Source organism: Glycine max, chromosome 17 (genome assembly GCF_000004515.6).
Source record: "Glycine max cultivar Williams 82 chromosome 17, Glycine_max_v4.0, whole genome shotgun sequence".
Classification (NCBI taxonomy): domain Eukaryota; kingdom Viridiplantae; phylum Streptophyta; class Magnoliopsida; order Fabales; family Fabaceae; genus Glycine; species Glycine max.
Window position 1 is genome coordinate 9,150,308 of NC_038253.2, and position 13,882 is coordinate 9,164,189.

Here is a 13,882-nt window from a genome sequence, read left to right on the forward strand (position 1 = left end):
TTACGGCAGACAGAATTATCTGTGCATATGAAAGTGAATGATATGAAAGTGAATGATGTTTAGTTTGTTACAACTAATTATCAAATAATTTTAAAATGGTGAGACCTACATGTACTATTTCTCAAATATTTTCACTCATCTTTTTATCTCTTTTATCGTATGTTCTGTATTGCTTTTCAACCAAACACTTTTAATCATTACTTCATTTCTCATCTATTTCTACCCTTCCATTTTTATTTTCATCAACCCTACCAAGCACAGCCATGTAAGAGATTCCATGGAGCTTTCATTTTGCAACATAATCCACCATCAGAGTAAAGTAACTTAAGTACATAAAACCTTTTTGTTTTAAAAAAAATCCGAACAGAAACATAATGCTAATCCAGTAATCCACAACGATTTTACATTTTACTTTTCATGGGAAGACGGAAACAGGACATTCCCCTCTTGACGTGACATGATAAACTATAAAGCATGTGCCTAACTCAATCCAATAAGTCTGCATTTTCAAGTGATGCTCCCCACAGTAAATCACCGAGTAAACATGCAAAACTGAAAATGCAAAAATGCTTGCTATGATATCATTAACTGAAGGTGTCCAATTGATAGAACTGAAAACTTTACCCACAAGTCCTATATCTCTACCTGTAGCAACTAAGACCAGCCGCATTACCATCACTCTAACCTAATCTAATTGTAAGGATGAAAAGAATTTTAGCTCTCACTGTTCGCACCAGCTTAGGAAAGCATAACATGTAATACACCATGCTACTTGGAGACAAAACTTCAACGACATAGCAACCACTAACCAATCATTGACCTGTTAGAAACTCTTTATCTAAGTCAGTACTATTCCTCACTTGAATCATGAGGCTTAATCTGTACGGAGCTCATCGTAATATTGAGGCCGCAGCGTCCCAAAAATGAGGCAAGGGATTACCACCATGCAAGCCATAAATAGTGTAAACTGCAGTACATAGAGAAATGAGGTGATTAGCACAACTTTACCAATTGGTGGTACATAAAATTAACTAGAATGTAAACATAACAATAAATGTAAAACTAAACTCTTGATATACCAGAAGAGGAAGTGTCAAGAAACTCCATATTGGCCACAAAGCAAAGGAAAACCTAGAGAAGCAAGGGAAACCGAGTCAGCAAAACAAGAAAACACTTAAACATTACACACAATTGAAATAAAACTCGGAAGATCTGGTCATTCCTTACATGCAAAAGGAGATGATTCCAAATACTGTGGCAAATGGCAACACAGAGATGCTTGTTACTTCCCATTTTTTTAATCCCCATTTTTCATCAAACCTTCGAGCACTCCAGACCAAGATAGTTGTATAAATGAAAATCATTGTATTCAAACCAATACCTATCATCCCAAGATATAAAGGCAATCTGCAATAAATTAAGGAGAAAATCATGAAAATTGTGATACTGATATAAAGTCAAGTAGTCTAATCTATCAGAATTACGAAAACTATAAAATTTCCAGATTTCTTCATTAGCTCAAAGTTAGACATCTTCAAACAGGTACAGCCATACCCATGTTATACATCACCAAAACAGGTTTCCTTTCTTATAATTGGAGAGAGGGTAGACCAAGTTAAATAGTATTAAATAGGTCATTTCACTTCCAAATATCGGTTGGGATATTGTTAGCTTAATATATCCATATGGTCGATATAAATACAAGTCAGTGGACGGGAGTTGATAAGATTTAGCCAAGAATCACATCATACTACAGGATCATGTTATGGGATACAGAGTATGGACTACTTTTATGTTCAGGATTGATGATTTAATCTTTCGCACACATGCCTTGCCTCGTGGTCTGGTCTTATGACTTGTAATATTCGCTTTCAATTAATTAGACAACAATCAATGTAAAAAAAATATGGACACAAATATCCTAATTGAAAAATAACCATATACTAGAGTTTCTCCAATTAAAACATGCAAATAAATATGATTCCCTCCCCTCCATCCATTAAATAGACGAAAAGGCTAACCTGATTTTTATTTTATAAATGAGAAGCATATGCTAATAAATACATTTTGGTTTCCTACGATTTCTACACCTTCAAAAATGTGCAGCTTCACATTTTGGCTTCTGCATTGGCATGACAGTTAAGCAAGAAAGCACACTTGAATACAACACTAATGACCAATATTCTCAGTTCCTTGCCCCTCCCCCACTGTTCATAGCTCACAATGGTGTGAACTTAATAGTAAGCAAGACCAACAGGGTCTTGAACTAATGATAAGTGGGGAAAAAGTCTTAATAGTTAAGCAGCTCTCTCTCTGTATACTCAATCCCTTATAATTCACATATTCAACATAAGCCTGAACAACTGTACTCCAAACTAACCTTGAGGATTAACCAAGTCAAGGATTAGATTTAGATATTGAAAACATTTGCAGCTATCATGGTTGGTATAAAAATAATTCATGAATAGTACGCACACAAGCAACTACGAAATAATGAACTTTGAGATAATTGAAGTACCACTGGCAGTTCATAAGTATAATTCAAACCATATTATGCATGAGACTGCAATTAGAATGCTGTTACCTTCTAATTCGATTGTCATGGCACAACAGATATATCAAATTGGAATGTTGATCCCCAAAGTATAGAATGAAAGCAGCGGAAGCAAGCCAAAGAAAATTTTCCAGCATCTCAATCCACGTCCTAGGCGGAGGACTCGGGGCCAAAAAGGGGCGGTGCCTCGAGCATGCATCATCCTCTAGGTCATCACCACTGCTTGCATACCCCTGGCTATGCCTCTGCCTCATTAATCCACCTCCCCCACGTGGCGTTCCACCAGACATTGCAATGCAACAAACAGATTACACTACCACCACCTCCCAACTAGCAACAACACAAACCACCACAACTTAACCTAGATCCTCACCATCCAATTATGCAATACAAACAACAATTTTCCACAAAATTATCAAATAAAACATCTCTGATCTAATTTAATCGCTCCAAGAATTTTCAAGTGATCTATTGTACACTTCCTAAATCCCAATCACGTACTACCAAGTAACCCCTTTTGGATGAAAATGAAATTCATGACCTACTAGAAATTCACACAACACACCCAACCGGGGCATAGAAATCGTCGCCACATATAAAAATCTCAACCTACGAATCCGGTGAAAAAAAAGGACCTCTAAAGAATGACCCTCGCCAACCTCAAAAAGACACGTCAGCAACGAAATCTCTTCCAATCCAATCCAATAATAATAAATAAATAAAAAGGGGAAAAAAATGCGAATTGGGAATTCAATAATCTAGCAGAACTGAAGAACCATTACAGGAAATTGGAGGAAACCCAGTTGAAGTGGAGGGGGAAAAAAACTGAATCTAGAAGAAAGACAGGATTTTGATTTGATTAGAGTTGCCCCAAAAACTGAATCTGCGATTGGGTGCGTTGAGGTGATAAGTTAGGCAGTTGTTGGGCGTGGGCGCGCGCACATGCGTGAGCGTTTTTTCTCTCCTGAGAGAGAGAGAGAGAGAGATGGAAATGAATTAGGAAAGAAAGACAAAGAGGACAAAGGTATCAGAGTTACGTTACGGTACTCTTGTTCCAAATTCCTCCATCAAAATCAATTTTATATATATATATATATATATATATATATATATATATATATATATATATATATATTAAGATTTGTTTATGTAAGTAAGGGAGATTCGTTTCGTGTGTCTGTTTAGGAAGCCTTCGAATCTTCCTTCAACTATTTTTAGTTTCAATGTTATTTCATGCTCATTTTTTTGTTGAAAAAAGTATGTACACGTGGAAGCTTGATGATAGCTGGTGAGAATTAAATTAGATTAGATCAAAGTCTAATCCTCTTCTTGGCAATGGCCTAACTAGTAAAAAGTTTTTATTTCTATTATTTAAAATTATTTTCTTTATATAATATATATATATATATATATATATGATTTTCTTAAATTTCTATATCTTTTAATTTATTCTTTTTATTTATAATTGAATTTTAATAAATTTCTGCGAAAATTCAATAATTAAAAGCAACTTTATATTATAATTTCAGTTATTCATTATAAATTTAAAATATAATTGATATATTAAATGATATTTATTTATTATGAAATTTAATTAATTTTAATATAATATATACAGTTAAAAACATTTATTAACTATAAATTTCATTTATATAATTTGGATTTTTCCAAGTAATTACATTTATATATTTACTTTCACTTGATTTATCTTTTAATCTCGTTTTTTATTTTTCATCATACTATTTACAATATTTACTGTTTATTATTTTTTATAAAAAAAATCCCTGTCTCTTTCTTCTTTTTATCTATACATTTCAAAACATACAATGCATGATACTCATTTCCCATTTTCTCTTTTCGTGTCTATGCAATGGAAAAAGGCAAAATGAGAGGAGACAGATAATGAGAACGAAATGAGAAGAAATACTAAAAAGGGAAGTTGTTGAAAAGAATATGGCCATTCATTGAGAAAAAATCATCTCAAAATATATATCTATTTTTTTTTACCAAACTCAAAAGATATACTTAACTATTAGAACAAGGATTTTATAATAATATACTTCTATATACATAAATCTTGAGATGAATTTCAAAATTATATATTTTGTGGATTGATTTTTTTATTCGCATTAATGCATATAATTATGTTTTTATGTTGTTTTGTATACAACTATAATTATGTTGTTATTTAAGTAAGGTGTATTCGGTTAAGATTTTTAAAGAATATTTTGACATAAAAAAATCTTATTAATTTTAAAATATTTTGTAGGAATGTAATAACTTTTAAAATTTTATTAAAAGATTTTTATGATTAAGGTTTTGTAGTTTAAATTTAATGGATTTATATTTCATAAGATTTGGAATGACATTAAGAATTTTTAAAAAGCCTTAAAATGTATTAATAAAGATCCATGATTTTTTTTCTCACCTAAAACTTTAAAAAAACTCATCATATACAAAGAACTCTAAACATGTTACATGACGAATCAATCTCCTTTGACATTTGCATCACAGCGATCACTGTCAACGACGATGATTTCTCCTTTGGAGCGATTGTCGATGTCAACTTATTTTCTGTTGGTTGTTGTGCCAATGTTGTGGAAGCCATTGGTGACCATCGATATATGTTTGTTCATGGTTTTAGATTTGGTTCAGGATTTGGTGGGTGTCGCAAAGTTGAAGCGGCTAAAGTAGGGGATGACGAATGAAGAGGTGCCACAGGACTGAACATGCTTAGCAATTAGTTCCTGGTGTTCTCAAAATCATTCCCACAAGTAATGAAGATGATGTGGAGCTGTCAAGTAGGGCAATGGTTGTGGGGGTGTCGGTAGTGGTTGTTGTGGTGGTGACCACTAGTAAACGACAATGGGCAGTAGATCGAATCATTTGCTAGACATCGAAATGTCCATGAAAGGTGGTGAAGTGTGTTTGAGAGGTGAGTAGAGCGATGAAAACGCCACTCTTAAAGAAAATAAATAACTATTATACTTCTACTCCTAATTTTATAACTAAAAGAGATAAAAATAATATTTTGGATTTTTCATTTATTCCTTTCATCATGATTACAATGTATATATAGATAAATACTCACAATCTTATAACAAATTTCTTCTAAAACCCAACAAGAGATATTATTATTACTAAAAGACAAATAGAGAAATATGAATACTAATAATGGCCTAATGAGGCCTAAGGATAGGAGATGGATTGTAACAAAAGATCTTTCATATTACAATTGTCTATTAGTCGAAAGAGAACAAAATTATAAAAATGTGTGATGAAAAAGAAAAATATGTCAATTGACAGAAAAAAAATAAAATCTTATGAAATCTCAAGGGTTTGAATGAAATTATCTCATGTGTATCTTGTACTAAAAAAATCTCATGAAATCTACTAAAATTCATCCTTAAAAATAACCTATTGAAATTTGTATACTTTAAATATCACACGACTTCTTCTAAGTTGCAAAAAAATTTAATTAAATATCAATATATTTGATTGAATTCCTCAATAAATTCTAATAGTCTTGATTGAATATCACAAGATTTATTTCTATTATTTAAAAATTTTAATTGAATATCTCAAGTTTGTTTTAAAAAAATTAATTCTTTAAAATCCTAATTAAATACATCCTATCCTATGATACTATTGTTTTACATCTCAAATAACTTAATTTTCAATTTGGCTTCATCACTTTCTGTAAAACCTCTTTTCTTAACTACATATTAAATATTCTCAATAAAAGTCAATACAGGGATAAAGAAGGATAACAACTTTTGTTTCCTAAAATTTGTGCGAGGAACTTTGTATATATTCAAGTTGATTCATCAATGAATTATCAATTCAAATAATAATAATAATAATAATAATAATAATAATAATAATAATAATAATAATATATAATTTTAATATTATGTTTTTAATGCTGTAGAAATAAGAAATAAATTACAGAATATTATCTTTTAACAAGAGGATTATATGTTTTTTTTAAGCAAAGAGGACTATATGTTATGAATTGAGAGAATTATGACATTAATAATTTCACATTTACAATTCATCAATGAATCCTTTTAAAAATATCCATTATTTCACATTTTGATTATGTTTTTAATATTATAAGTTAATAATGCATATTCATATTGTATTGGTAGAAAATAAAACAGATCCCTTATTCCATTAGGACACTAAGCTTTTTCTCGGATGGTTGCAGTGAGTATTTCTTGCCGGACACTCAAGTAATTCGTTAAATTCCAGGCCATACACGGTTTACTGAATGTTTCTTTTCCATGGTGGAATAGGGCTCCAAATTTGCAATCATACCAGATAATATCAATAACACGATCATGATGTTGGAAAATGATAGTTGGATTTTGGGATGTTTTTGGATTGGATTTGATTGGTTTTGAACAGAAAAATTATTTAATTCAATCATTTGATTTTGTTAATTCATCATTCAATTTAGTTAAATTTTTTATTTGATTCGATCTGATTAAATTTAAAGTGATTTGAATTGGATCAATTTTTTTATTTTAATCCTACTTTTATTTTTTTAGAAAATATTAAATAAAAATAAAATATATAATAAATATAATAAAAAATGATTTAAAGTATCAAATATTTTTATTTATATGTCATTATATAATTAATAATATAATATTTAAGCATCTTAACTCAAATAATTAGTAAAAATATCTTTAATTAAATATTTTTTTTATGAATATATATAAGTTATATATACATATGTGATAATTTTATAAATATATAAGAAATAAAAATAAAATTGAGTGTTATTTATAAATTTCTATTTAAATCCAAAATCTCATTTGATCCAATAAAAAAATTTGATTTACAATTTTTTGATCTATTTGATTATTGGTTCATTTGATTTTCAGTTTTTTTTATCAATTTTTTCTATTTATATTAAGTTAGATTTTATGAACACCTCTATTGAATTAGAGTTAGAGGAATATTGGGATATGGAGATATTATTGTGCGTTATACATTTCTAACTCGATTTAATAAAATTCATTTTTTTTATAGTATTTACTATCTATTATTTCTGCCCCATAACTAATTTATGCACTTGCAAGAAAAAAAACTAATTTATGCTAAACATTTAATTAATCATTTTTAGTGTAGTTTTCTCTTCTAATTAATATTTTATTTATAAAATTATACTTAAAGAATTTAAATCCTATTTCACACGATAAAAGATATCGTTGTTAACCATAACTTATGAAGTACGAGCTGCGTAATAATACTGTACTAGTTATTGGATTAACTTTAAAATATTACTTTGCACCAATTTTTTTTCTTCAAATATTACTTAACAAAATTGAATCAAATATCTGCCGGAGAATACTATTTTGTATATTATATTTTCTCATGTAAGAGATTTTTACAGAAAAACGTTTATTGGAGAGATAAAGGGCTGCCAAGAGGAGCCACCCTGTGGGTCATAATGTGTGTATCACAATTATGAGAACTATTTTTTGTGTCGCCAAAAACGGTACTTCAACCGCTTTCTACCATTTAGAGTGAGTAAAAGATTACAAGGTTAGGTGACATCTTTTCTCTTCTTTCTTATTTTGAATAAATAAATTGTGTATTTTCAATATAAGTTTACTATTGTGCTTATAATGATCAAGAGACCTATGTTAAAATATTTGAAAGAGATTATATTTATTTAATTTCAGAGAAAAAATCATAAGCTTGAATAATTTAAGATTATCTATGAATTAAAATTTTAGTAATTATTGGTAGTATTAAAGGGAGTATCAAATAAATAAAATTAGAACTTATCATTGTGTATCAAAAATCATTATGTAAGTAAATTGATAAATTAATTAGATTAATTGATAGTCAGCTTAAATAAATTTGGTCTGGATTGTATTTCTTTTCTTTTTTCTTTATTTTCTTCATTAGCTGAGTAGTTACTAGGTTTTAATTGGCTAATTCCCCATCCGAGCCCAATGATGCACTCAAATTTCGAACTTTCTATTTACACCCTCCCATTTCTTCTAAGTACATCCCCATATCTCTTTTTATTTTTTTCTGCTAGATTTATCCTTTTAAACCCTTACCTTACACCCTCCATGTTTGTTAGTCTTTAAAATTTTATTTTCATTCAATCTTAAATCCTAATTTTGAACCCCAGCTAAATTCCTTTTCTTTTTATCTTATCATTATAGTAATTCTTTAAACCCTAATTTTGAACCTCATTCCCCCATATTTATTATATAATATTACCTTTTTTTTAATCAATATTATATATAATATTGTGCATTTTTCTTCATGTGATACTGTGTTACATGATATGTTCATTACAAATTTCATATATTATATAGTGTAAACTATAGCTGGGCAAACGAGCTTAGGGCCCATGGCCACCTGCGAAACCCACAATCACTGCAGTATACATGCCTTGATATTTTGAGCTCATTTAAATGTTAGTTTTTTTAGCTTGGTACGCTTAACCCGTGACCACCTATAGACTTTTTACATTTTAGTAGAAAAATTATACTACTAAAAAATAATAAGGGGTGTAAACTAAGTAAAAAAACTTAAAAATAAAAGTATAGAATTATAGATTAAGCATAAAATTATATGATTCAATGGTGGGTGAATGATGATATAATATTTTGATTTACTATAGAATTATAGATTAAATAAACATAATGTAGAAAAAATCTTTTTAGGTGACTTAAGTTGAAAATTATGTTACCATTTTGGGTAAATAATTTTTTTATTCGACAATTCATAATTAATTTTTAAAATGGGTCAAATTTTATATTTTAAAATTTAAATTTTTATTTCTTTTTTTGACTAATTCGGACTGGCTTGCGAAGCCTGCGAGCTATGCGAGGTGTGAGCGGGCTCGCTAAAAATAAGTTCATTGAGAATGTAGGCTTTGCAGATTACGAACAGACTTACCTAAATGTCCATCTCTAGTGTAAACCAAACTTCATTTTTCTTATACAATTAAAACAAGAGAAACTAATAAGAAAAATGTTTGCACGTGATAGATTGCACCCACTTGTTTAGTGAGACTCATTAAGATATGTTTTATAACTATCAAAAATAACTTTGCAGAATAATATATACCTATTTCAAAGACATATTTTTAGAACTATCACGTATAAATATTTCAAAATGCATTTTCAAAATCGTGTGTCATAATTCTAAAAATACATTTCCTATATGATATGACACAAGATTTTTTTTAATAGTCGGTGAAAAATAAAATGATTCTAAATTGTTGATAATTTTTTGAAATTCTTACTATATTTTTTATACCACTTTATTTTTCTTCATGTAATAGTTTATTTTAATTAAAAAGTAAAAAAATTTAAATCACACTCCATTTGTTTTGTTATACCTTCATAACGAGGATGCTATTCAAAGAAAATTCATTGTTGGGTTCTTTCTGTCTCTGCATGTGATATTAACAGCTATCTCTGTTTTAATTGCACGTTTCTTAATGCTTATCCATTATTTCGATCCCTCAGCATTGCACCAAAAAGTAATAGACTCGGTCACTTAGACAAACACAAAACTTCCGTGTCGGGAAACAAGATAAGTGTTACTTGCTGTCGAGATCTGATTCATCAACACGAAATCTACGTGTAACAAAATCCTTGTTTGAATTCAAAGAGAGAATCCAAATCCAAAGTCGAAACATGAAAGTTCTAACACATGCTGTGGAAAATATTTGTGTATTCTTACCAAGTCCCTATAAATAGAAGCACGCATAGCTAGTCATAGGAAAACAACATCACTCTCTCTATCCCATCCAGAATATTCTTTCATTTCTTTGATTCGCTTAAATCTTTTTGTACCGCCATACCTTTTAGCACCGCTTCTCGTTTTGTTTTCTTCTTCACTGTTCTGTCATTGACAGAAGTTATTAAAAGGGAAAAACGGAATGGCCAATCCCCTGCAACTCAAGTCATTGAATCATATCTCAATTGTGTGTGCATCAGTGGAGAAATCCGTTGATTTTTACGTGAATGTTCTTGGGTTTTCTCCTATTAAGAGACCTAGTTCATTAGACTTCAATGGGGCATGGTATGTTTAATCCTTTGTATTAATATTAGTATTAGTATGTAATATTATACATCGTTGCACAATTTCATAGACTTAAGAAGACATATTGTTTCTTCCGTTGAAAAACCAATCTGACCAATTTTTAGTTAATTCAACATGCCATGTAAAAACAGAAAGATCCCATTATTTTTTCATATTAAAATTATCGCCTTTTATTTGATAATGATCCTGGTAGGTTATTCAATTATGGCATTGGAATACACCTTCTTCAATCAGAAGACCCAGAAGGCATGCCCAAGCTTGTTCCAATTAATCCTAAGGACAACCACATTTCTTTCCAAGTATTTTTTTCTCTATCTTCCTATAATCATTTAAACTTAAACGTATAGTCATATATGTGTGTAACTGCATACTTACTGAACGAATTGTGCACTGTTGTAGTGTGAAAGCATAGCAGCGGTGGAAAAAAGACTGCAGCAAATGAAGATAGAGTACGTGAAGAACAGAGTAGAGGAAAGTGGAATCTTCGTTGATCAGCTATTCTTTCACGACCCAGATGGCATGATGATTGAAATCTGCAACTGTGACAACATCCCTGTAGTACCTTTACCAGAGGACAAAGTATGGTCATGCTCACGCTTCAATTGCAATATTCAAAATCGCCAGCAGCAGATTTAACAAATGATACCAATGTAGTAAACAAGTTGCAATGACATGCCTGCCTTCGATCCCCGTTAATTCTTGTATATAATTATCATATGTAAACCATGTTGTATGTTAGCAATAGTAATAAATTTTTCTTGAGAAAGTGTAATTAGTAAAACTATTTGTCATCGTTTTTCTCTTTTGTTGAGCTGGGAACTTGGGGTGAATGGGTGACGGTGATCCATTAGCATGTGTTCTAGACTGCATAGGAATTGATAACCCATTTGGATTGTTCTTTAGATTTGCGTTGGCTTGCCCTTAATGTGCAAGGGAGGTTGATTTAACCTTTTCTTCTGTTACCCCTAGAAATTAGGGTAACAGAAAATAACCTGATCTATAGTAAAAAGAGAGATAAGATCATAAAATAAAGAGTACAATATTTTCATTCATTCATTACTTGATTTTCCTAAAAGAAAATACATTTATATATACCTAATTAATGTTAATCACTGAATATTATCTATCCACATGTCAACATCTCATTATTTTTTTTAAAAAATAATAATACAAATATCAATTATATTCTATATAGTGTTTTAGCTATTTAATTTTTAGGGCATATTTAAGCCTCTCTTGGCCCATCCTAACAGCTTCTCGGGCCAATGTTTGAAGAGAGAATAAACTATAATTTTGGGGAATATAACAAAGAATGCTACAGCACACGATTTACAGATTTCCAAGGAATAAAGGTGGATGAAGAAATGTGTTGAATTTCTTGAAATATACCAAATGTAGTTCTTGAACATCTAGGAATTTCGTGGCAGGCACACAACACGTCTAATGAGGGTCTATGGGAGAATGCTTCACATAGTGTAAACGTGAAGTAAGCAACTAAACAAGCGCTCTGTATTTGAAAATAAAGCAAATGGGGTACCATGAAGAAACAATTGCTTCAATGGACAGATGAAAGATCCTTTAAAAATAGGTTTTGGTTATGCAACTCATGGTCAATTACGTTCAGTAAAGAGTGAAATGATGTACGGGTGGAAATGATAATATATAAGAATATAAAATATTAAAACTAAAAACCAAAATTGAAGTTGGAACACGGTTATCTGTCCTTGAGCAAGCAAAAAAAGAAAAAAGTCTTCGTAAATGTTCTGAAGTTAATATTTTGATCGGTAAAACTTCCCTTTGTGATGGAATTTGTTACATGAAAAAGGAGATGGGGGAATTGATGAAGTATTTTGATTCCATATTTGCAAATCTGAAAATGCAGATAACATTTTCTTTCAAACATCGCTAATGACAAGTAGTGTCAAGCCTCTGAGTCGATAGAATTGTAGAATGAAAATGGTGAAAGTGAAGAAGAAGGAGCTCCCTTCAGTCCAAAACAACATGAAGTAGTTCATGCAGGGTGTTTTGGGCTGCAAGGGAACTCCTATTTCTGCACCTTTCACAGTTCAAAGAGTAGAAAATGGACGAGAGTGCAGGTAAGAAGGAAAATGAGTTCCTTTATATTGACTTTTGTTTAGCTTTGATTCAATTAATGGTCAAAATAATTTAGTTCAATTAAATTTCTTGCAACTAGAAAACAAAAATTAGGTGCTCATTTATAACTGAACCTACCGTTACTACTTACTAAGCACAAAGCACCTTCTTTTAGACAATTCGAGCTTTGCTTGTCCCTTAAGGCATAGTACCTATGCCAGGACATAGGTGTAAAATGATGTTCATAACCTTGTTCGAGCCTACTTCCTTACTACCAAAATGAAGACCACGACGCAAAAGTAAAGTAAACAATTTTCGTTTTTCGTTATTGATACAAAATTTCAATTGATAGAAATAGGTGCATGTACATAATAAATTATGGATGCAACTAAATACCGATAGTTATTTTTCTAATCAATAATTTAATTTGTATACTTTACTTTTACTTATTTTAGGAATCAATTCTAAAATTAAAATATAGGTTCCTGATAGTAAGGTTTTAATATCAACAACTAGAGTAAAACTTGATTCAATCATTTTAAATAAAGTTTCAAATTTAAGCATCGTAAATGCATAAAAAAATATGATTAAGAAAAAAATCTCACTAAAAACAAAATTGGTGAAACAGAATCATGTATATTAATGTTATGATGACAAAAATTGTAAAGATATCATACTTAAATAAAAGATACAAGTATTATCTAATAAAAGTTAACATTCTCAGAAGTAATATATATTATAACACTTAAAATCGTCGTTTTTCCATTTTTTTTTCTCTATTTCTTTAATTTTTTTCTTTTTGATAAGCTTTTAGAAAAATAAATGAGGGAGATAATATGTACTTTGTAGAGAGTGATACTTTTTTTAAAAGCTTAATAATGGAATAAATAGAGAGAATATTTGACTTTGCAAGTTACTACTAAGTGGTTATGCACCTATGCTCTAGGTCAATTATTCCTTCTGCCCTGCCCGGACTCTGAACTTTTGCGGTAGCTTCTATTCTAGACAAGGGTTCACCAAAATTCTTACTCGATAGAAGTTAAATTTATCATTCCGTCCAATAACTGTTTTAAGTGTTAGTGAAAGGAGAGGATAAGGAAAGAAAATGAGTAATAACTAATAAGTAAGACGATTTTTTAAGCTGTT

General features: G+C 30.2%; 2 protein-coding genes and 1 non-coding gene across 3 annotated transcripts; 1 reads left to right on the forward strand and 2 right to left on the reverse strand.

The window, feature by feature from the left end:
* Window positions 1-559: 559 nt before the first annotated feature.
* Window positions 560-3,630, reverse strand: LOC100818154 (uncharacterized). Its single transcript, XM_003549721.4, has 4 exons — window positions 2,585-3,630; window positions 1,228-1,407; window positions 1,080-1,131; window positions 560-967 (listed from the first exon to the last, which is right to left on the reverse strand). Exons 1-4 carry the CDS (start codon window positions 2,842-2,844, stop codon window positions 875-877), a joined length of 585 nt encoding a protein of 194 aa, XP_003549769.1. The 5' UTR covers window positions 2,845-3,630; the 3' UTR covers window positions 560-874.
* A 6,705-nt stretch (window positions 3,631-10,335) lies between these two features.
* Window positions 10,336-11,435, forward strand: GLYI-24 (putative lactoylglutathione lyase). The gene is made up of 3 exons (NM_001353888.1): window positions 10,336-10,621; window positions 10,836-10,941; window positions 11,042-11,435. The coding sequence occupies exons 1-3, from the start codon at window positions 10,479-10,481 to the stop codon at window positions 11,276-11,278; spliced, it is 486 nt and encodes a 161-aa protein (NP_001340817.1). The 5' UTR covers window positions 10,336-10,478; the 3' UTR covers window positions 11,279-11,435.
* Window positions 11,436-12,602: 1,167 nt separating this feature from the next.
* On the reverse strand, window positions 12,603-12,704 carry MIR319L (microRNA MIR319l). The gene has a single exon (NR_048893.1). It is a non-coding gene; the product is annotated as a microRNA MIR319l (primary transcript).
* Between the last annotated feature and the right edge of the window lie 1,178 nt (window positions 12,705-13,882).

What these genes read in the sequence shown, in the direction of transcription:
- LOC100818154 (XM_003549721.4), bottom strand. Translation starts at nt 2,844, where the DNA reads ATGTCTGGTGGAACGCCACGTGGGGGAGGTGGATTAATGAGGCAGAGG. An exon ending in CATGACAATCGAATTAGAAG is followed by an intron (nt 1,408 to 2,584) that starts GTAACAGCATTC and finishes AATTTATTGCAG; the next exon opens with ATTGCCTTTATATCTTGGGA. An exon ending in GGAATCATCTCCTTTTGCAT is followed by an intron (nt 1,132 to 1,227) that starts GTAAGGAATGAC and finishes TTGCTTCTCTAG; the next exon opens with GTTTTCCTTTGCTTTGTGGC.
- GLYI-24 (NM_001353888.1), top strand. Translation starts at nt 10,479, where the DNA reads ATGGCCAATCCCCTGCAACTCAAGTCATTGAATCATATCTCAATTGTG. An exon ending in TTAGACTTCAATGGGGCATG is followed by an intron (nt 10,622 to 10,835) that starts GTATGTTTAATC and finishes TGATCCTGGTAG; the next exon opens with GTTATTCAATTATGGCATTG. An exon ending in ACAACCACATTTCTTTCCAA is followed by an intron (nt 10,942 to 11,041) that starts GTATTTTTTTCT and finishes GCACTGTTGTAG; the next exon opens with TGTGAAAGCATAGCAGCGGT.